This window comes from Delphinus delphis, chromosome 5 (assembly GCF_949987515.2).
Source record: "Delphinus delphis chromosome 5, mDelDel1.2, whole genome shotgun sequence".
In the NCBI taxonomy this organism is placed as follows: Eukaryota; Metazoa; Chordata; class Mammalia; order Artiodactyla; family Delphinidae; genus Delphinus; species Delphinus delphis.
Genome location: NC_082687.1, coordinates 48,582,906 through 48,605,393, shown reverse-complemented (window position 1 = coordinate 48,605,393; position 22,488 = coordinate 48,582,906). Strand labels below are relative to the sequence as shown.

At 39.4% G+C, this 22,488-nt stretch overlaps 1 protein-coding gene across 4 annotated transcripts; it reads left to right on the top strand.

Annotated features, from left to right (window-relative positions):
* Positions 1 to 8,073: 8,073 nt before the first annotated feature.
* LOC132425409 (C-X-C motif chemokine 6) lies at positions 8,074 to 22,488 on the top strand. 4 transcript variants are annotated; one of them, XM_060011708.1, is made up of 4 exons: positions 8,074 to 8,272; positions 8,433 to 8,565; positions 8,678 to 8,761; positions 9,134 to 10,054. In XM_060011708.1, exons 1-4 carry the CDS (start codon positions 8,074 to 8,076, stop codon positions 9,150 to 9,152), a joined length of 435 nt encoding a protein of 144 aa, XP_059867691.1. In that variant the 3' UTR covers positions 9,153 to 10,054. The 4 variants fall into 4 exon arrangements, with proteins under 4 accessions (XP_059867691.1, XP_059867692.1, XP_059867694.1 ...); XM_060011709.1 differs by lacking the exon at positions 9,134 to 10,054 and adding an exon at positions 21,729 to 21,983 and having other exon boundaries at positions 8,143 to 8,272; XM_060011711.1 differs by lacking the exon at positions 9,134 to 10,054 and adding an exon at positions 21,467 to 21,485 and having other exon boundaries at positions 8,143 to 8,272.

Below are 22,488 nucleotides of genomic sequence, written 5' to 3'. Positions count from 1 at the left end.
AATTTTGGTATATTTGTACAACTGAATCTCATTTGAATTATTTAAGACATATTCAATTGAATAAAAAGGAATATGCTACTGGATGGATCTCATAGACATTAAGTTGAGCCAAAGCAACCAGGCACAAAAGAGTACATATTGAATGATTCCATTTATGTGAAATTCAAGTATAGGAAAACTAAAAATAGGAATAGTGGTTTCCTCAGGAGGAAAGAGATTAAATGGAAAAGAGCACAGATTTTCTGAGAAGTTGAAATGTTCTATATCTTGATTAATTGTTTACATATTTCAAAACTATTTGAACTGTACACTTAAGATGTATGCATTTCACTATGTAAATTTTTATCTCAATTTGAAACATAAAAAGTTTTCACAGCTATCCTGTTTGTTCCTCTCACTCATCATATAGAGAAGAAAATGGTATTTTCTTTTAAAGAAGTGATAAGTTAAGATTTCACAGAAGGTTAGTGGCATTGGAACAAATGGAATCTAGGTAAGCCAGCAATTCATGGCTGAAAAAACATCTTTTTTTCTTTTCAAAATTTTTTAAATTTTAAAAATAGGCTTTATTTTTTAGAGCAGTTTTAGGTTCACAGCAAAACTGAAAGTATAGAGATTTCCTGTATATGCCCTGCTTCCACACATGCATAGCCTCCTGCATTATCACATTCTCGCACCAGAGTGGTACATATGTTACAACTGATGAACCTACACTGACCCATCATTGTAATTCAGAGTCCTTGGTTTACATTAGGGTTCACTCTGGTGTTGTACATTCTATGGTATGGACTAGTGTATAATGACAGGTATCTATCATTATAATACCATAGAGTATTCTCAGTGCCCTGCAAATCCTCTGTGCTATACCTATTTATCTCTCCGTAGCTCCTCAACCCCTGGCAACCAGTGATTTTTTTACTGTCTTCATGGCTTTGCCTTTTCCAGAATGTTATATAGTTGGAATCATACAGTATGTATGGTTTTATCAGATTGCCTTCTTTCACTTAATAATATGCATTTAAGTTTCCTCTATATATTTTCATAGATTGATAGCTCATTTCCTTTAAGCACTGAATAATTTTCCATTGTCTGGATATATAATTATTTAGCCATTCGCCTACTGAAAGGCCTCTTGGTTGCTTCCAAGTTTTGGCAATTATGAATAAAGCTGCTATAAACATCTGTGTGCAGGTTTTTTGTGTGGACATAGTTTTCAACTCCTTTGGGTAAATCTCAAGGAGCACAATTGACAGAAGGTAGGCTGAGAATGTTTAGTTTTGTAAGAAACTGACAAACTGCATTCCAAAGTGCCTATACCATTTTGTATTCCTAAGAGCAATGAATAAGAGTTCCCGTTCTTTAACATCCTCATCAGCACTTGGTGGTGTCAGTGTTCTGGATTTTGGTCATTCTAATAAGTGTGTAGTGGTATCTCACTGTGTTTTGTTTGTTTGTTTTTTAATTTGAATTGCCCTGATGACATATAATGTAGAGCATCTTTTCATAATATTCAATATTGCATATTATTTGTCGTCTGTATATCTTCTTTGGTAAGGGGTTTGCTAAAATCTTCTTCTTCTTATTTAATCATGTTATTTGTGCTCTTATTGTTGAGTTTTAAGAGTTCTTTGGGTATTTTGGACAATAATCGTTTATCAGATATATCTTTTGCAAATATTTTCTCCTAGTCTGTGGCTTGACTTTTCATCCTCTTGGTAGTGTCTTTTGCAGAACAGGAAGTTTTAATTTTAATGAAGTCCAGCTTGTCAATTCTTTCCTTCATGGATTTTACTCCCTCAGTCTAAGTTATGATTTTATTTTCAAGCCATCATGGAAAGCTAATTGGATATACTTCATATAAAACCTTCACAACTTTCATTTATTATTTTAAAAAAACTACTTGTGCATAATCACACTGTGAGCAAAACCAACTTTGGTCTATTTCTAATACATTCGCCATTATTATTTTTCTCTTTCTATGACATAGTCTTTGGTCATAGCATTCACCAGTCTAGTTCTCAAATTTAAATTAGGGAAAAATAAAAGTTGTTCCCAAGGAACATTCTGTTCCAAAGAAGATTATTTCCAGTCTGATTTATTAAAATTGAATTTTTTTTAAACCAAAATGATTCAAAGCAAGACATTTTCTTAACAGCCTGGTCAATTTACTCTCTAGGGGAAGCCATGCTTTAAAATCCCAAAGGGTTAGTAAGCTACCATAGTCCATCATTAGCCAGAATTTCTAGGATTTTGTGACTTTTGTTTGGCACTGCAACACCTCTTATGTCACTGGGATCAATTTCCTAATTCTTAGTTTTTATGAAAATAATATTTCAAAAATACATAAAAGTGGTTATTCATTAGGGATTCATAATTAGATTTATGGAAAAAATTTGTGGCAAAACGTCACTATAAGATGTGTTCTATTCTTATTTTTCTCTTTTGAACTTTGTTTTGTTGATGTTGTTATTGTTTGTTTTAGTCTATTTGGCCTAAATTTATAAAAGAAATTTATTGCTTACAGTTCTGGACACTGGGAAGTTCAGAATCAAGATGCTGGCAGATTCAGTGTCTGGTGAGACCTTGTTTCCTGGTTCATAGATGGTGCCTTCTTGCTGTATCCTCACATGATTGAAAGAAGTAAGGGGGCTCTGTGGGGCATCTTTTATAAGGACCTTAATCCCATTCATGAGAGATCTTCCCTCATGTCCTAATCACCTCCCAAAGGCCTGGCCTCCTAATACCATCATATTGGGGGTTAGGATTTCAATGTATGATTTCTGGGGGAGACACAAACATTCAGACCGTAGCATTGTTGTTCGTGGTGGTATGTGTGTGTGTGTTTGATTTTTAAGTTCATGAACATTGTCTTCGATACTTGTCAAATGCTGAGTCTTTGCTATTTGTTCAAGTAGTGACAAGGGGGGCCAAAGAGAGTTTTGATTCTCTAGGAAATGCATAAATCACACACATATAAATACATCACAATTATCCTTATTAAAACAGCAATCAATTATGTTCTGATATATATTAAATGAGAATGAAAGACACCGTAAGTTCATGTAGAAGTGGATATTCTCCTAAAAAAAGTTATGAAGATCACGGTATTCAAAAACAGTACAGTAAATGACCATTATTAAGCACAGTATTAGAGGTCTAACTTCCACAAAGGACCTCTGCAGTATCAGACAAATGACTTCTCAGAAAAAGTTATTTAAGACAGCTAATCCCTTGAAAGATTTTCTTTTCTTGCTGAGCCCAGACTAAATTTCTGAAGAGAGTAATGAATACTTCCCATTTCTGAGAAGCCCAAGGCTTTTGGCAACATTTAAAACATTAATGCTCATTCCTTTTTTTTTTTCCATCTATCATCTCTTGTCAACGAAAACTTTTTGCAGGCCAGGCTTGCACAGCTGAACAAAAATAACTAGCTACCCCTTACACCCAGGAGGTGGCAAGGAAAAACCTACCTATGGTTAGTAGGAGCCTAGCTCAGTTTAGACTCAAAGTTCATTCATTTACTTCTTCTCAAGCAGATTTAATCTGAAATGGGTAGCAGGAAAATTAGATAATGAATAAAAGGGAGAAAACATTCCTGACATATCACAGTAAATCTGGGACAACTTTGAAGCAAAGTTCTTCCCTAAATGATGCCCCTTCTTCGTAAGGCTGCCAAACCCAATACGGAAGGAGACAGACTGCATTGATATTGCAAAGTTAAGCCAAAAGTAACTGGCCTTTTCCTTTTCTTTTGCATGCAAGCAAGTAACTCTATTTTCCACTTAAACTCTTATTGATTGATAAACTCTTATACTGATATCTTTGATGTGCTTAACCTGATAATGATATGTCCACATCTTTTCTTACTGCAATATACAGCATTTCTTAAAGGTAATATAAAGAGTAGTGGATATAAGAGAAAATAGAAACTTAGAAAAATATTTGAAAAGGCCTAAGTCATATACTAAATCACATCACTAAAGGCCTCTCTGATTTGTTGGAAGAGATCAATTTAGAATAACATTCCCACACTGTTACCATTCAACACAGTATAACCTAATCAGAATTTTCCCTTATCACTTATCTCCAACAATCTCTAAGTCACATAAAACATGTATTTTGGTTGACACCTTAGTCGTATATAGTTTTTCTTTCAATATCAAATATCTTGCTGGTTTCTGAACATTCTTTTGAATGGTTCAGATTCCAAAGACTGAAAATATCATCTGAACAGTCCCTAAGAATAGTCAAGAAAAAATTTTCAACATTGGGAAAGCCAATTCAAAATAGATAAGTTCAAATGATTAATGACAGTAAACCACCCTATTCTTTCCTCCTTAACTTTAAGATCCACTTGCACTTTAAAGTACACTACAAAATTTAAAAGTTAACATTATTTGTCATCAAATGTTCATGAACTGCTTGCTACTGAACTTGAAACTTATGGGAGGTCAAGTGAGAAATATAAGACATCAGTGCTGATTTTGTTTATTTTTTTATTTATCTATAAATTTATTTATTTAATTTATTTATTTTTGGCTGAGTTGGGTCTTCATTGCTGTGCATGGGCTTCCTCTACTTGTGGCGAGTAGGGGCTACTCTTCATAGCGGTGTGCGCGCTTCTCATTGCAGTGGCTTCTCTTGTTGTGGAGCATGGGCTCTATGGGAGTGGGCTTCAGTAGTTGTGGCTCACGGGCTGCAGAGTGCAGGCTCAGTAGTTGTGGTGCATGGGCTTAGTTGCTCCGCAGCATGTGGGATCTTCCCTGACCAGGGCTCCAGCCCATGCCCCTGCATTGGCAGGCGGATTCTTAACCACAGCACAACCAGGGAAATCCCCAGTGCTGATTTTAAAGTTTATGGTTAACTTGGGATAGACAAAACAAAAGTTATGGAGTAATTAATAATCAACTCTGTCTTAGGAGAGAGTTTTTACAAGTACATTGATTGTTCAAGGACTAAAAGCGGAAGGAATTCATTTCAGTTGGCTTTGTCAGAATAAACCTTCTCAGAGAAGACAAGACTTTGGTTTTGAAGAAAGAGAAGGACTTAGAAAGCAGGTGACAGTACTAGGCTGGTTAACCTGAAAGCCTCTTGGATGTTTGACATCATTGTGACCTCAAAGTCCAGGAGTAGATAGACTGTGGATTTCAACATCTTAACATATGATTATTGGGCAATAAAGTAAAGTGGTAAAGTAAAGTTAACCAGATGTGGAGAGCCACGGGGTATTTGCCAGTACTGTGAAGAAAGCGGTTTGTAATCTGGAAACCATTAAAATTTTCTTGGGGTGGATTCTCCAGTGCTTGACTTCCAATCCTGGATTTTCTGCTTCTTAACTCTTTCTCTGGCCTTTCTTTCCCAAGCTGAAAAGTGAGGAGAGGAAAATGTTTCTTACCTGCCTCAAAGAATCAATATGAGGCTCAAAACATCATGAACATGAAAGTGTTTTCAGAGCTGCAAACCATCAAGAATGTTTTAATGCTTCTTACATTACTCTATGGTATTATGACTAAAATTGAGTTGCTTTTGACAGTCAACTTTTCAGGCTATCAGGATGTCATTTTGTGGATTGTTTTGTTATACTCTGGGACAAAAATAACACAGTGTCTTTCTATACTACCTGTACACAGTGCAGGCAGGGCAAATGGCTTCCCTTTAGACTTGCAATAAAGAAGCAATTACTTTTGAAGAGCTCTGCCTCCTAGTTGGTGTCATTGTCAACTGGAGGGAGTCTTCGGACCATCCACATTCCTATCTGTCTTTGCACAAGGTCTACATCAGGGATGCCTAGACAGGAACCAGACATGGGCAATGCACCCAAATGATTTCAATCAGAACTCAGATTAAGTTACCTGCTGCCTCCTGATTAGGTTGGGCAGCCCAACAGCTAATTTCTAGGGGGGACTTCCTATTACTTGCTTGCCAGATGTAGAAATATTTATTTTTGCCTTATATTCTGTAAACAACCTATGGTAAGTTGATTCTGGGTACAAACCAGGTGAAGCGTGCACATCTGTAAGGAGAGTGTCCAGAAGAACTGGAAGTCACATCTCATGACCCTTCTATGATCTTACCATTGGGTGCCAAAACTAATTCATAAGTTCCTTTATATTTAAAACAGCTTATTTGGAACCTAAACACACATACACACAATCACACACATAATACACATACACACTTATAAAAAGTCAATAACCTACTTGAGTCATGACACACTTTTTCCCCCACAGAATCTTATACTATGGCTTATTCCCTGTGGTTAAATTGAATATAATTGCCCAAGACTTTTAGTTACATTTTTGAAATTTTATCTTATCCACATCAGTGAGGCTTTTGTCTTTCGATACAGTCGAATATCTAAAAAGGCAATATAGAATAATAATCTGAAGGCTATTTTCCCAGATCACCACTTCTCAGAAGGATGAAGGATTATTACGCTGATGGGATCAGGAAGCTGTGCAGGATAGAGAACTTCCCATTTAACTTCCCACAAAGTGAGGCCAAACCTCTCAGCCCTCTTCAACTAGGGGATCTCTAAAGTTTTCTTCTGGACTAAAAGTTCTAAAGGTCTATGACACCTCCTTCTTGCTCACCAGTGGAGGCGATGTCCTGCCAAGGAAGATGTGTGAAGGAGTTAAGAAAAGGTTCCACGGTCACGAGAGACAAGGAAAAGAATTGTGTTCCATGACTGGTTTCTAATTGCCATCATGTTTACCGATTGCCTTGGCTGGCCAAATGTGAGGAAAACAGTCTTGAGAACAATCCAGAATAGGATCTAGTTAGATTTCCATGAAAAAAAAGCCTACATGCCATTCCAACATCATTGCCACACCTGCCATGGAGTTAGACATGTGAAAGACCCAGCCGTTAAAACTTCACAGTGCTAACTGCTTCCACAGAGGAGAGAAAGAGAGGAAGCTGGAAGCTACCTCACACCTCGGGTTCAGGGCGCAGCTGTGGGCTCACTCTGACTAGAAGAGTACTGTGGAAGCAGGCTTGGCCACACCACTGAGCAAGAAGTTGGATGGTTCCAGAAGCCTATGTGTGTGGGTGAGTCACCCTTCCTTCCCATGAAGTTGTTTGAACGAAGCCAGAGTGGGTGCTGTCTTGCTGCCAAATTGATTCAGATCCCTAGAACCAAACTTCCAGATGAGTCACTTAAACTCATCAGACCCCACAGCTTCTCCAACTTGGGTCAATTACACGCGGAGTTAGGAAGGTCTGGAGCCATAGCTAAGAGGCTGGGCTCTGTGGCATTGCTTTAGTCTGCACTCACCCCTCCCCATTCCACCCCCAAACAAGACCATACATCTTCCACTTCCATAGTGTATTGATCTGTGCAAAACAAGGCATCATTTCCCAGGGCAATTTGCTGGGTGATTTTTGAAGATTTTTGTTAAACCACCTTGACACTCATGTTTGCAAAACTAAGTATAGGATTTCCAGTAAGTAGACTTGATTTTGGAGCCTGGTCCTCCCACTGACTTCAAGTGGGAGTAGAGGTACTTTCATCGTATTATCTTGGCTTCTAACGCTGGCTGAAGACCAGAGAATTATAAACTAATTTGAAGAACCTAGAATGGTCTGCCTGCAAGCAGGAGTGTAACGTCTTGCAGTTTGGCACAGTTTTAATCATGGCTTACATTTCCTGAATAATAATAGTAATAAGAATTAGAAAGGAATTTCAGAAATCTTTCTAAAGTCAAACCTCCGGGCTACTTTGTTCCCAGTCTTCCTGTTTAGATGGCGACGACGGGCATCTCTGAGAAGATTCTGTGCCCCAGGAGAAGCTGGCTTTCGCTAGCCCAGGCTGGCCCCGAGGATGAAGTCTCCGCAGGACTGCTTCTCACTTCCAGCGGGAGCAGCGCAGAACTCCATCCACCGCGGGGCGAGCTGACTCGTCCATCGCGGAATGGGTGCAGTCGGCGGCTCCCAGCCGCCCTCCCCAAACCCCACTGACTAACCCCGCTCCACTCGGCCCCCTTTACCCCGCCCCGCCTCAGTCCGGGGGATTTCCCAGGCATCCCAAAGATTGAATTTCCTGCCGGGAGGGAGAGAGTGCAGATAAAAGGGATGCGGAGGACCCGAAGAAGTCACGGTGTTCTAGAGCTTCAAATCCCACCCCTTCTCCCTCCTGAACCCCTCTCGCTGAGTCTCTTCGCCACTATGAGACTCCTGTCCAGCCACGCCGCCCGCATCCCCGGCCCTTCGGGCTCACTGTGCTTGCTGCTCGCGCTGCTGCTGCTGACGCCGCCAGGGCCCCTCGCCAGCGGTGAGAGCTCACAGCCAGCCGGACGCACCGGGCAGGCGGAGTGGCCCCGCCTGCCAGGCGGCCGCGACGCCCTGGGCGTGGGGAAATGTCCAGGTCGGACTGGCTGGGGAAGAGATCTCCCAGCAACCTGCCCATAACCGTGTCTCTCTTTCTACCCCAGCGGGTCCTGTCGCGGTCATAGTGAGAGAGCTGCGTTGCATGTGCTTAACCACCACACCGGGGATTCATCCCAAAATGGTCAGTAATCTGAAGGTGATCGCCCCAGGACCGCAGTGCTCCAAGGTGGAAGTGGTGTAAGTCCTCCTGCGCGGCGCTGTCCACTGTGACCTTGGCAAGAGGGATGTCTCCCCAGCCCTGACTTCAGCCCCCGCAGCTCATGGGCGCATCCTCCTTTTCTCTCTGCAGAGCCACCTTGAAGAACAAAAAGGAAGTCTGTCTGGACCCAGAAGCTCCTCTGATCAAGAAGGTCATCCAGAAAATGTTGGACAGGTACCTGTCACCTTGATCTTTTTGATTTCTGAATGTCTCTTGGAGTGCGGACTTCTCAAAGTCCTTATTCTCCGCGTGGGATTTGGCAACCACATTCCAGACCACGCTTAGAAAAAAAAAAGGATGTTCGGGAGAAGGGGCGAAAGTTGTTCTAGAATGTCCTGGGAAAACCCTTATCACAAATGTCATGTGTAATTGCCTAGGAGGTTACACAGAACTCACCGCTGAGATGTATTTGTTGTTGTTGTTGTTACTAGAGATCTTGAGCCCACCCTTTGCTTTTTATTGATCCTCAACTGTGTTTTGAAAACAAGTTGGGGTAGACAGGTGTGTGGAAATTTGGTTATACTGATGTCATTCTTTTCCCAACAGTGGAAACAAGAAAAATTAAGAGAAAGGACTGTGCATTGGAAAAATTGCCCAGTTCTTCAGCAGAAGAGTTTTCTGGGGATCTCTGGACCCAGTGAAGACAAGAAGCAAGGGCTAATTTTCTCCAGTGAGTTAGGTTTCTGTATGAATTCCCCACTATAAGAGAGAGATGAGAGGAGGGAAACTATGTTTGTCCCTGCAGCTTTCTGCTCAGTTTATGGCGTGTTTAGCGTGGTATCTCCTGCTCCTTATTTGCTGTTATTTTATCTGCTATGCTACTGAAATCTTTGGCAATTAACTAAATTGTGAATCAGGAATCATTGGTTGTTAATCTTTCAAGGTGACTATTGTATTTCTACAATATAGTTCTTATAGTGCTATGGAAAAAGCTGTGTCTTTAATGTGTGAATGATATTTCATTAGAATGCTGTATACGGAGATAAACTGTTATTCTCACCCTTTCATGAAATAGGAACTACTTTAATATTGTTTCTTGAGGAATATGTTAGAGAATTTTCTTACTCTTGACCCTGGTTAGCTAGTTAAGTTACATTGCATTAGAAATCTGGATATATTATATAGTTATCTGTGTGGAATATATTTCCTTATTTAGAATTCCTAAATGTATGAGTTCTAAGGACTAATATATTCTTTTCCTATACATTTAGATATTTGATGTCTTCCTAGTATGGCATAATGTCATGACTTACTCATTAAACTTTTGATTTTTATGGTATTTATTATCCAGTTTATTAGGAGTATTATATCTATAGTATTATATTTCTAAGTATATGTTTTGGATTGATGAAGAAGCTAGGAACTAGGTAAATTCCTTATTTCTAGTTTTTATAAAAATACATCCTTTTAGTTTCTTAAAAGTAAAGACACATTGTAAAGCAATTATACTCCAATAAAGATGTTAAAAAAAAGAAAGAGTAAAGGCAAACTTAACAATGATTTATACTTTGAAAGTTCTGAAAACATATTTGAGCTCTTTGAATATAAACTCATCATGCAGTTAAAAAAAAAAAAATGCACTGCCCTGCTAAGATTTGCAGATGCTTATACTGTATCTTTTAAAGGTTTTGACCATTTTGTTACAAAGAATTACATATGGATCACATTTACTATGTTAAAATTGCACTTGTTAAATGTGGTCTCAATGGTTTATGGTACTTCCTTTGTTCTCTGGGAAAAACAATAAAAGATTTTAAAAATTTACTGAAGTTCTTTCTTGTACGCGGGCCTCTCACTGTTGTGGCCTCTCCGTTGCGGAGCACAGGCTCCGGATGCGCAGGCTCAGCGGCCATGGCTCACGGGCCCAGCCGCTCCGCGGCATGTGGGATCTTCCCGGACCGGGGCACGAACCGGTGTCCCCTGCACCGGCAGGCGGACTCTCAACCACTGCACCACCAGGGAAGCCCAAGTTCTTTCTTCTTTATTGTACTGTTACAAAAATGTCATTCCTCTTTAATTCTACATTATTGTAAAAATTAACCACTCTCCTCTTTGGCTAGCAGAGAGGACCCTCATTTCCCAATGTCCTTGCATTAGTTCAACCTATTTCCAAGCTCACTCTCCTTCCAGTTCCTCATTCACAGCACCAACAATGTCTGGGTTCTTTAGAAAACACAAATAGATAAGCCTTCCTTACCTTAAATCCTTTACTGCTGCCTGTTTCCTAGACATGAAATACAAGTTACAAAGTATGACAAATTAAGTTCTGTTTCATGACTCCTGATTATTACTTCAACTGCATTTTCCCCTAGCATCTTTGCAGTCAAGAATTCAGTTCCCTTACAGGGCAAGTTCTTTCCAGGTCCAGGCCTTTGCATTTGGTAGGGCCTCTACCGGGAAGGCCCTTCCCATTTTCCGTCTATAGGAGGAAGCTTATTCATCCTTCAGAGCTCAGTTCAATCAACACCTCCCTCATGAAGTTTTCCTTGGCATTCCCAGCAGAACTCGTGGTTTCCATTTTGATGTTCCCATAATATCTTCTAAATATCTGAATTTATGTGAATAGCCAACATTGCATTACTTTTACTTGCTTATAAGGGTTTTTACCCTGCTCTACTTAGAGTTCTCCCAGAGCATCTGCCATATTTTGTTCATCTCCGCATCCCCAATACCTGATACAGATTAACTTTAATGAATTAATAAGTTTTCCTGAAACTCAGGTTGTCAGATAGTGCCCTAAAATCAGTCACCTGGCTCATGGTAGGTGCTGAATAAAGTTTAATTCCTTTACCCTCTTTTCTCTTTCTTGCCTACAAGCAATCCAACAAGAGCTCTGGTATGTGCAGTCCCTTCAGCCTATAACACTGACCCCTCACTTTCACCTGACTAACTCCCGTCCTTCCTTCAAGGCCAGTTTACATGTCACTCATGGCCTCTCTGACCCTTCCCCCCACTAGATTAAAGTCCCTTTTATATCCTGTCATAGAAATTTATTCTTTCCCTTCACAGCATTTTGTCACCAACATGACTGTAGAGCCTATAGAGACTATGTACATGTGGTCATTTATTTAGTGTCTGTTCCACCTTCACTGTAAGCTCCATGAGGGCAGGGCTATGTTTATGATGTTCACCTCAGTTCCTAGGACAGTCCTAGCACATAGTATGTGCTTTAAAAGATAAGTGATCTAGGGCTTCCCTGGTGGCGCAGTGGTTGAGAGTCCGCCTGCCGATGCAGGAGACATGGGTTCTGTGCCCCGGTCCAGGAAGATCCCACATGCCGCGGAGCGGCTGGGCCCGTGAGCCATGGCTGCTGAGCCTGTGCGTCCGGAGCCTGTGCTCTGCGACGGGAGAGGCCACAGCAGTGAGAGGCCCGTGTACCGCAAAAAAAAAAAAAAAAAAAAAAAAGATAAGTGATCTAAACAATTCCCACTGTCTCTCTGGTATTAAAATACCAATTTCATGGGAATAGCTCATTCTGAGGAAGAGCAAGAAAACAAAAGGAAAGAGACTAATCCAATTAGTATACATACATGCATCCCCCAATTGGATTAATTGTTATATATGCTTATATTAACATGTATTTGTATTTATTAATATATGCTAATATATTATTAACATATCTATATCTAACCTAAGCTATTCTATATCTTTTCATCTCTTTCCATATATATCAAATATCAATTAGATTAATAAATGTTCTATTATTACACATTAATATATCTACGTAATAGAGAGAGAATGTATGTGTGAGAGAAACAGAGATACAAAGATATGAAAAAACCTAGAGTAGATTCAAAGAGATGAGTTTGCTGACAATTTTTTCAACAATGTAAAAAATCATAAAATACCTCAAATTAAAAAAAAAATTTTAAACTTCTATGGTACTTTATTGCTCTCTCAAATAGCATTTTTTCCCTTTGAACCCATAAGTTATACACTAATCCTAAAAAAACAAACCAGTTACTATAAATGTTTGAATTATAAATTTCAGTGTTTTAAACAATCCCTGATTTATTGTATGAGCCCCAAAATACTCATTGAGTAAGTGCCTGATAATAACAAATGAAAGCGTATTAAATGCCTTTGGGATGGACAAAACATGTGAAGAAATAAACATTACTGATTACTTCTTTATCATAATTCAAAATGTCTGTTTTTCCCAGAAGCAAGATTAGTAAGTTTAGTTTGTTTATAGATCATAGAATAAGACCTTATTGTAATATTCTTGAAATCGTATTTGTCATGCTCGTGTTATAATTGGCTGTTCTACAAATAAAATAGATCACAGTATATTACCAAAGTATAACCTATACAAGAACCTCAGTGACAGCTACTACTCACCAATCCTGCTGTTACTATTGATCCTGCGAGTAGCAAACTCAAAGACTAACATATCCGAGGGAAACTAATCTAATGAACATCTTCTAAGGATATACCTTCTATTTTCCTCCTCTAAATTCCTAAATACTATATTCACTCTGTTATCCCTCTGAAATTCATTCTCATATATGAAATCACTGGGAATTGAACAAACGCTCAGCTAAAATTTACTCTATGCTTCTCCCCCAATTCAAACAATTTTCAATGTGCAATCGATGCCCTTCATTCTACCAGACTTTCTTGTTTGCCTCCGGGTGTGACACATTTACATAATCCTTCAGTTCCTGAAGATATGACAGGATCTATGATAAAATATGACTAGTGGCTTTGTTTTTCTATCATAGTTTTAATCCTTGCATGAGGAAAAGAGTTGCTGTGGGTAATTCTCAGGTTGTTCATAGCTTCAAAAGTCCTTCCTGGATGTTACAAATTGAGAAATTTACCAGACAGAGGAAGAGCCTGGGGATTTCGATTTGCCTCCCTGACTACTAAGAACCATCAGTGCACATGATTCTGATTTTGGCTGATGGTCCTCAGTGGCTTTTAGTCAGCAAAATTAATATTATATTCCCGACAAAGATTGTTCATACTTCAAATACGTAAAGTGAAATAATGACATAGCAAGACATAGAGTTTAGGTGTAAAACTTTGTTTCCACCAAGTCTAGAGTCCAATTTCTTAAATATTGAGAAATTGCAAGAACATCCCCTGCCCTCTGAAAAATCCGTGTTCTTAATGGATGTGTTTCCCCTACCACATAAAAGTGTGATGATTATTTCGGACCCACCTCTTGGGTTGAACAAAGAGAAAAATAGTTGATTTGATTCACTTCCAGCAAGAGAGGCCGGTGATAGTTCTTTGTAGTTTGTGGTGAAGTGCGAGTCAAAGCAGTTGCATTTCAAGTCTAGTTTTGAGTATTTTTAGCTACGTGACTTTGGCAATTTATTTAGCCTCTCCATCCCTCAGTTTTCTCATCTGTAAGAGCAGTACAATAATATCTATCTCTCAGGCAATAAAGACTAACCTGGAACAAAGTAGTTTCTTGATAAATGTTAGTTCCTTTCTCAAGCCTCCTAATTCAAGCTCCTCTTTAAATGAGAAAACTGAGGGTTCAATCATTTGAGCACCCTTAATTTTTCTCATATGTATTACCATTCTTTATACCTATGTGTGAATGATTAATTTTTAGTGCTTCTAAGAAATCTTTTTTTTTCCACCAGTCTTTTTCAGGAAGCTTCTGGAAACAATGCATTCATATTCTCTATATATTTTCTGTCAGTTATGTGGCAACAATATAAAGATGTATGATGTATTTCCCTTCTTATAAACATTAATCCATCAAATATCGGTATGTCAGACATTTATTGGTAATCTTGTTTCATACTGGACCTCGTGCAGGATCCTTATGATACGGCGATTACAAAGATGAGAAGCTTTCAACCTAAGGTAAGGGCTTTTGGCAGCAAATACACTCAAAGTTTTCTCTGACAAAGCTTTTCTTGAAAGCTGAATGAAAAGGAACTAGATATTTTGAGAGAGAGAGGGAGACAGCAATAGTGTCTTAGGTGGCATTGCCTAGAATCAAACTCTGAGAGGAGATTTGCATGCAGGAAATTTGAGGAATGCTCTAAAAATTAACATCTGTCAGGAAGTAAGCAAGCAGCAGTGGGCAAAGGAAGAGCTGCTGTGTGACAGAAGATTCGGGTGGCCCTGTGAGAAGCTCTGGAGCTGGCCTGGCTTTGCAGAGTTATTCTGAATTTTGGCAAGGAGGCAGACCTCTGAATCTGCCCATTGACCAGCCATTAGATGTGGGCTACCCCTGGGGAGTGGGCATAGCTTTGGGTGAGACAGCGCCCTCAGGCGGTGAGCTATGCCCAGGGGGGACGTTTGTTCTGCGTGATCTGCTGCCATCTTTCCCAGCAAAGGAAGAAAGCTGTGGTGCACCCTCCAGAGGATCCTGAAAGGGCATCCTGGAGGTGCATCATGGTTTCTGGGGCTGGGGAGGGGCGAGGAGGGGAGGAGAGGGACAGAGCAGGAGGAGGAGAAGAAAGGAAACGGGATGGGAAGGGAGGAGGGAGGAAGGCTCTTGTCTTTCATTGTCTTTTTCTCTCTTTCCTACTCTCCTCTTCCTTCTCTCTCTCTCTTTCTCTCTCTCCTGCTCCCTTCCTTCCTCCTTCTTCATTTATTCATGACAAATGTAACGATACTACTTAAAAGAGGAGGACGAACAGGAGGACCAAGGTGTCCCAGCAAAAATCTCAGCCAGTAGCCAGCACGAAACACCTCCCACGTGAAAGAGGCCAGTTTGGACTTTTCAGCCATTCCAGTTGCCCTCTGACCACACCAACTCAAGTGAGCTCAGGCAAGATGAAAACAGAAGAACCCCTCATTAGCACACAGAGTTATCAGAAATTACAAACCTTTGCCGTAAGCCACTAAGTTTGGAGATGGCTTGTTATGCAGTAAAAGAGGATCAGAAAAGGATGGTCAGGCATCTGATGTTCAACAAATAGTAACAATCAATATAATTAAAATAAAAATCCTCAGGCTTGCACAACTTTGCATTGTTCCTGTATAACAGCACCCAGGAAGATATTTCCCCATCAGCTCTTTCACCTTCCCCCCTCTCCCTCCACTCCCCACACCATGCCTCACCCCTGGATAAGATACAGCCTCAATTATATTAGTGCCAGAGTATTTGAGGTCTGGATCATTCTTGGGCACTCAGAGTTATACAGAAGACATATTAGATTTCAGCACTTATAGGAAAGCTTTTGTTGGCTAGTATTTCAATTTATTGATTAAAGCGCTTTAACAAACTGACCCTCCATTTTATCATCTCTAGGATCTTCTGTACCCATTGGGTTTTTTTGTTGTTGTTTTAACATCTTTATTGGAGTATAATGGCTTTACAATGGTGTGTTAGTTTCTGCTTTATAACAAAGTGAATCAGTTATACATATACATATATCCCCAAATCCTCTCCCTCTTGCATCTCCCTCCCACCCTCCCTCTCCTAACCCTCTAGGTGGTCACAAAGCACCGAGCTGATCTCCCTGTGCTACGCGGCTGCTTCCCACTAGCTATCTGTTTTACATTTGGTAGTGTATATATGTCCATGCCACTCTCTCGTTGCATCCCAGCTTACCCTTCCCCCTTCCCGTGTCCTCAAGCCCATTCTCTACATCTGTATCTTTATTCCTGTCCTGCCCCTAGTGTACCGGTTGTTTTATTACTAATTTGTAGGCAGTGGCTTATCCCCTTCATATTTAGGAGATGTCAGTTCAAAACATTCTAATTAATGCAGAATTAATATATGTTTTAATTTTAAAGGCTAATGTTCCTCCAGTGTCTCTAGATATTTTCTTTTGAAATAGCTAACAGATAAGTTCTGTTCTGAGTCTTAGAAAACTTGCTAGTTTCCTGAATGACACTGCTATTTATAAGACAATGACTTAAAGGAAAAAGAGATAAAGTAACTTACCACAAAAAAAAAACCCAGGGTGACAAAGTAAGAGTCATAAAAAGCTGTCAAGTTATTTTTAAACCCAAGAGCCTCTGACACTAATTTTCTAGCATTCTCTGAAGTAATAACTTTGCATAAAGTAACTTCTTTTGCTTGAATAACTGATTTTAAAATATTTTTTACCCATTTCTGTATAGTCAGGTTATTCAAGTCAGTATTATGTTTCTCTTCATGGAAAGCCAAGAAAATCATGCATGTGACAGTAATAGCAGCTAGCAATAGTAGTAGTAGTAATAGCAAATTAGTATTTATATCCCATTGCTTTGCACAAATATTTGAGATCTCACTTTTAAAAAAGAAGTAGTTAAATGACTAAGTCACACAGCAAAGAGACTTTGTAATGCCTGGCACATAGTAGATACTTAATACATATTGAAGAAATGAAAACTGGCAAAACGTTATTTACCTCACACGCTAATAGGCTTGTGAAATTTTAGTGACTCAAGAAATGTGTTAATACTTCCTCACAAACCTTGCTGTCGATGTGTCTTTTGTGACAAAATACACTTGTTGATTAAGACAATGAGTTGATGATCCTGTGCTACATGCCTACCTCTTTCCTGGTATCAACTAAGTCAAGTAGCATCTTTAGCTCAGAAGACTTCCATATAGTTTCCCCAAAAGGATTAGGAACTTTTGACTAATCTTAGTAAGTGAACCAGGAAGGAAATGTGGATAGTGTTTGTATGGGGGTCGGGGAGGGGGAAGCGTACATTGAAACTCACAGATATAGTAAACAGTACGTGTTGCAGAGAGGAGAGGTGGGATGGACAGGAAAAGAATGATACGATGAATAATGCCAAAAAACTTTATATCTTGCTGTGGAAATGGTTTTGAGCTTATGGTTGAATACAAACATATCTGATTTGTGAATCAGCAATAGTTTAATCACAATAATGGGGAAAGGCTATACCATCATCACTCAGGAAGAACCAGAAGGAAGTTTGCTCTCCTGATTCTATTTCCTGTTGAAATTCTTTCTATAATTCACTTCACATGGTCACTCTTAGAAGGATACTAAGTTTTTTCAGCTTAAGATTTTCCTTAAGCTTACCTACTAGACTATGAATTTTGGGGTTGGGAGAGGTGGAAAATCAGGTTAATTTAATATGTTCTACTGCTAGACTGTAAGTTATAAGAAGAAAACAAATGGGCTGGAGAAAAATATGGAATACATTGTAAAACAGGAAATAAGAACTTCAGTAGGCATAGTCAGTAACTGCTAAACAACAGGAGAAATTGGCTTAAAATGTTTTACAAGTTGGAAATCATTTACTGCAGTCATTCTTTTGATAAAAAGTAATCTTATACATTTAATATTTTAAGAGTTTCTTCTAAAATTTTGAAGGTATAAATAAATAAGAAAATGGGAAGTTTGAATATTGTGTAAGATTTGGACATAGTTGTAAGAGGAAGACAACCTGTGTCTGGGGCCTCATCCTTTTTGCCCAGCCTTCCAAAGCACCTTTTTATACCACAGGTACTTTGGGCCATGTGAAGTCTAATTTGAGAATTGTGACTGATTAGAAATGAAAACGAAACTTTCCTTTAGTGATACATATTCACTGATTTATTCACTAACACTGTTTAGCTAAGACCTGCTGTATATTGTGTTACCTTACACATTATAGGATACATGAGGCCTTCAAAGAAACCTTGGACATGCCTCTGTATTCAAAAGTGTAGAGGGGGGTTCTGTGCCCATGAGTCTAGACGTTCAGATTGTCTAACCATTGTACTACTTGTGCATTTCAGTTAATATTGCTGTGCATTAAAGAATAAACAAGTCCTAATGCCCCAAATATATTAAAAGTAGAGGTAGTAAAATAATCCCTTTATAAATGCTCTTTTGTTGTTTTTTAGGAAGGGTTGTGTCTTCTGGGAGTGTCTATGTTAATCCACTTCTTAGAGCTAGATGTAGTCCTGTACTTAGTCGTTGAAATGCTGGTGGAAGGGTAAGAGGAAGGGTGAAAGGAAGGGCTCTTGGCTAATATCTCCATGTCTAGAAGACAGTTTTAGGTTATAACCATAGGCTATATGTGCAGTTTTGTAAAGTACCTATGTTTATTGTGGACAAGGTTCATTCTTTACTTTGCAACATCTAAGATTTTTAGATGATCAGAGGTGACGATGTAGGATAAAAAGTAGAGCTAGTGGGCTTCCCCGGTGGCGCAGTGGTTGAGAGTCCGCCTGCCGATGCAGGGTACATGGGTTCGTGCCCCGGTCCGGGAAGATCCCACACGCCACGGAGCGGCTAGGCCCGTGAGCCATGGCCGCTGAACCTGCGCGTCCGGAGCCTGTGCTCCGCAACAGAAGAGGCCACAACAGTGAGAGGCCCGCATACCGCAAAAAAAAAAAAAAAATAGAGCTAGTGAATTAACCAATTTGTAAATATCTTTGTTATAATTGATTTTTTAAAAAAGCAGCACCTTGGATATGGAATGGTTAAACTGTCTCAGAAATATACGTCAGGACTCTTTCATTAGGTTGGCAGAAGAGGGGCAGAAGGAAGTATAAAGGGAGGGATGTATGTGGATGTGTTCATATTTATATTTTGATGATAACCATTGATGCGTGTGCATCTCTTGGCTGTGCTATAGGAATATATTGTTAAGTGAGTCAATGGAAACATACCTTCTTGCTAATACTTTAATTGTTTAGATCAGATAATGAATCCTCTTAGAAGCATTATGCTTTGTGTACTCTGTTGTGTTATGTCTCATTTTGAATTTAACATTAAGGGAATGTAGTATTTTAATCATAAGTCTGCCAATATCTGTCTAAAGGCCTGTTGCCATTTTTGTCTTTTATGAAATTTTTATTGCCAAGAAAGGCAGGATTATATTTTTTTCCTTCCAGATTGACTTGCTGTAGTGTATTCTTGGTTATAAAAATACTCATATAGCTGTGGGACTTTGAAATGGTAAATGTTCGTGATGTGGGAAAAAGCATGATACATAACTGTAAAATCTGAATTACATAAATTCAGATACATGGATGCTTAGTTGTGTAGATACACAAATGAGATTTAGAAGGATGCATCAAACAGTAAACTGCTTGTGATTATGGACGACTGATTTTTGCTTCTTGTGTTTTTCGGTTTCCTATTATGCACATGTTAACTTTTAAGAAATAAATGTTATTTTAAAAACCTTAAAAAAAAAGTGTACAGTCCTGTTGAGGAAGCAGGTCTCATAGATGGGGCAGAGATCCAGACAATAGCATGTGCAAGCCAGTATGTGATGTGCAGGTCTATCTCTGCATAGCTGCGGGGCTTTGTCGTGTGGGGTCTGAGATCAAGACCCTTAATTGGTGTCTGAGACTTGAGGAATAAAGATGTTACTGCAGTTCATATAAAAGTTCAAAAATGGAAACACCTTCAAGGTCACCAATGGGACAGAAGTTGAACAACAAGAGCCCATGCTATAGAATGTTATGCAGACGTTGAAAAGAATGGGGAAAAGTGACACTGAGGTAGCATGCAAGGATGCTGAAGACATATTTTTGAAGGACAAAAGCTATATAATAATCCCATTTATATTTAAAAAATCTATGTCTACCTCTCTATATGTTTATCTCTATGTATTGGGTTGGCCAAAAAGTTACCCAATATTATGTGTGTGGCTCTATGTATATGTATATGTGTATATAGAAATGTAGAGAGAATAGAAAACTAGTGCCAAATTGTTACCGGTGGTTACCATAGGAGACCGGGAATGTGGAGTAATGATGAAGAGGAACTTGCATGCTTTATCCCACATGCATCTGCAGGTTATGAATCTTTTACAGTGAATTGTATTATACATTTCTCAGCTAGATTAATAATGAAAAATAAAGCTGCTGGGTCTTGTTTTCTAGTGTATACTCAGATGATAGAAAAAAAGTAGTTTATTTTATAACAGAAAGGAGGATGAGTTTGCTTCTAGTTTCTGGATAAAATTACAAAAGATGATATATTTGGAAGACAGAAAGAAGCCCATAAACTAATATGCAAAGTGAGACTTTGATGGTAATTGGCTCCTATTTTATCCACATACTCCAAACGAATCCCAATACTTATCAACGACCAAGATAGGAACATCTGCTTTCCTTGGCAACCGGAAAGGGAAGTTAACTCTCTGTTTCGAGGGCCGCGTACTTATGCTTTCAGATACACCTAAAGTGTCTATAAGGCCTCTAAATTGCATTATAGGAAAGGCAGGGCATATTACATAATTATACAAAGAAAATATGTGTAATATTTCAGTCTAGTTCTTCCTAAGTACAGTATTAAATATGTGTAAGGGAGATGGATATTGAGAAGGGGGGAGTGAGAGTGTGCAGGGATGCTTAAAATGAAATTTAGCAGGAATTTGACTCGCCTGGCATTTATCTGGGTTGGGCACAACTTGACCACTCTTACACATATATTACCACACACCCTCACTTCCCCCATCCCTATCCTTTTTCTCCTTACTGGCCTTGAGGGAGTGTGTATAAAAGACAGCAGGAGACTGTGAAAGCGACTTAGCTGCAGACTCCCAGGCTAACAGCTCTAACTCAGTCTTTTCTGCCATGAGCCTCAGGGGCAGCACCACCTCCTCCTGTACCAGGGCCATCCCACTTCCTGTCCTGCAGGTGTTGCTGCCGATGTCACTGCTCCTGACCACGCTGGTTCCCTCCACCACTGGAGAACGTAAGAGAAACTTAGGGAAAGCTGAAGGTGGAGTCTCTGTTTCCCTGCACCTGAGGCTGCTTCTGCTGCAGCTGTATCTGGGGGATGGACTGTCCTGGTGCTCCTGGGACTAGAGAAAGGCATTATATGAATAACTGTAAATGGAGGCGATGCACTCATGTGCCAGGAATTCCGCTAGGGTACTTTACTAAAGGTTTACCGATCAGACTCGCAATGGCCTTGTGAGAGAGGTACCCATCAATAGGGAAGATCCTTGAGATAATCATGACCTCTCATAGAATCGCACCTTCTACCCTAGCTAAAAGTATGGATAGAAGGCTGTACATTGAACTTCGCTGCTCATGTGTGAAGACCACCTCTGGCATTCATCCCAGTAACATCCAAGGTTTGGAAGTGATCAGGGCAGGACCCCACTGCACCAAAGTCGAAGTAATGTAAGTCTCTGCTTCTGCAGTATCGCCTCACTAGGGAAGCCCTTCACCTCCGTCCCTACCGACACTGTTGGATCCCTTCTGATAGTGTGCCAGGATGCTCTCGGATAATTCTATTCTCTCTTGCAGAGCAATGTTGAAGAATGGGAAGAAAATCTGTCTGGACGCAGAAGCTCCCAGAATCAAGAAAATAGTCCAGAAAATATTGGAAGATGGTGGGTCAGCTGCTTAATGTTTTTGCTTTCTGTCAAACGATTTTATCTCCCAAGAAGGATAAAAGTTTGAGGTCTTGGCTTTCTAGAGTTCTTATTTATCCAGGATACCGAGTCATACCGTATGAAGCTTTGGATGTGTTTTCCGTTCTGTCGCAAAAAGTCACATTTTGTTCTGAGATGGCTGATTAATAGATGACAGAGAGAAAATGAAAGTAAGCATGGCTAGGGTGTAAGATAGGCTCAAGGATGCATTGTACAACAGGGGGAATAGAGCCAATATTTTGTAATAACTGTAAATGGAAAGTAACTTTAAAAATTTTAAAGTTAATAAAAAAAGAAAGTAAGCAAGGCTAGTTTCAAAATACATGGTTTACTCCCCAACTCTTGGCTAAATGTGGTACTGTGTTTTGCATTTCCTCTTTAAAAATTTCTTTCCAAATACAGCCATGTTAACTTATCTTGCTCCTCTGTACTCTTAGACTAGATGTGCCCATGATGATTCCATAATGGTCAGTGATATTAGGAACCACACAGGGCCCAGCATGGAACACTTGCTCAATAAATGTTTATTAATATATTTAGGTGCTTTATATATTAATAGTGTTTTTCATTGTCTTAGTCCTAGGATGTCTTGTTTCAAAACATTCTCTGAAAGATTTTTCTAATGTTTATTT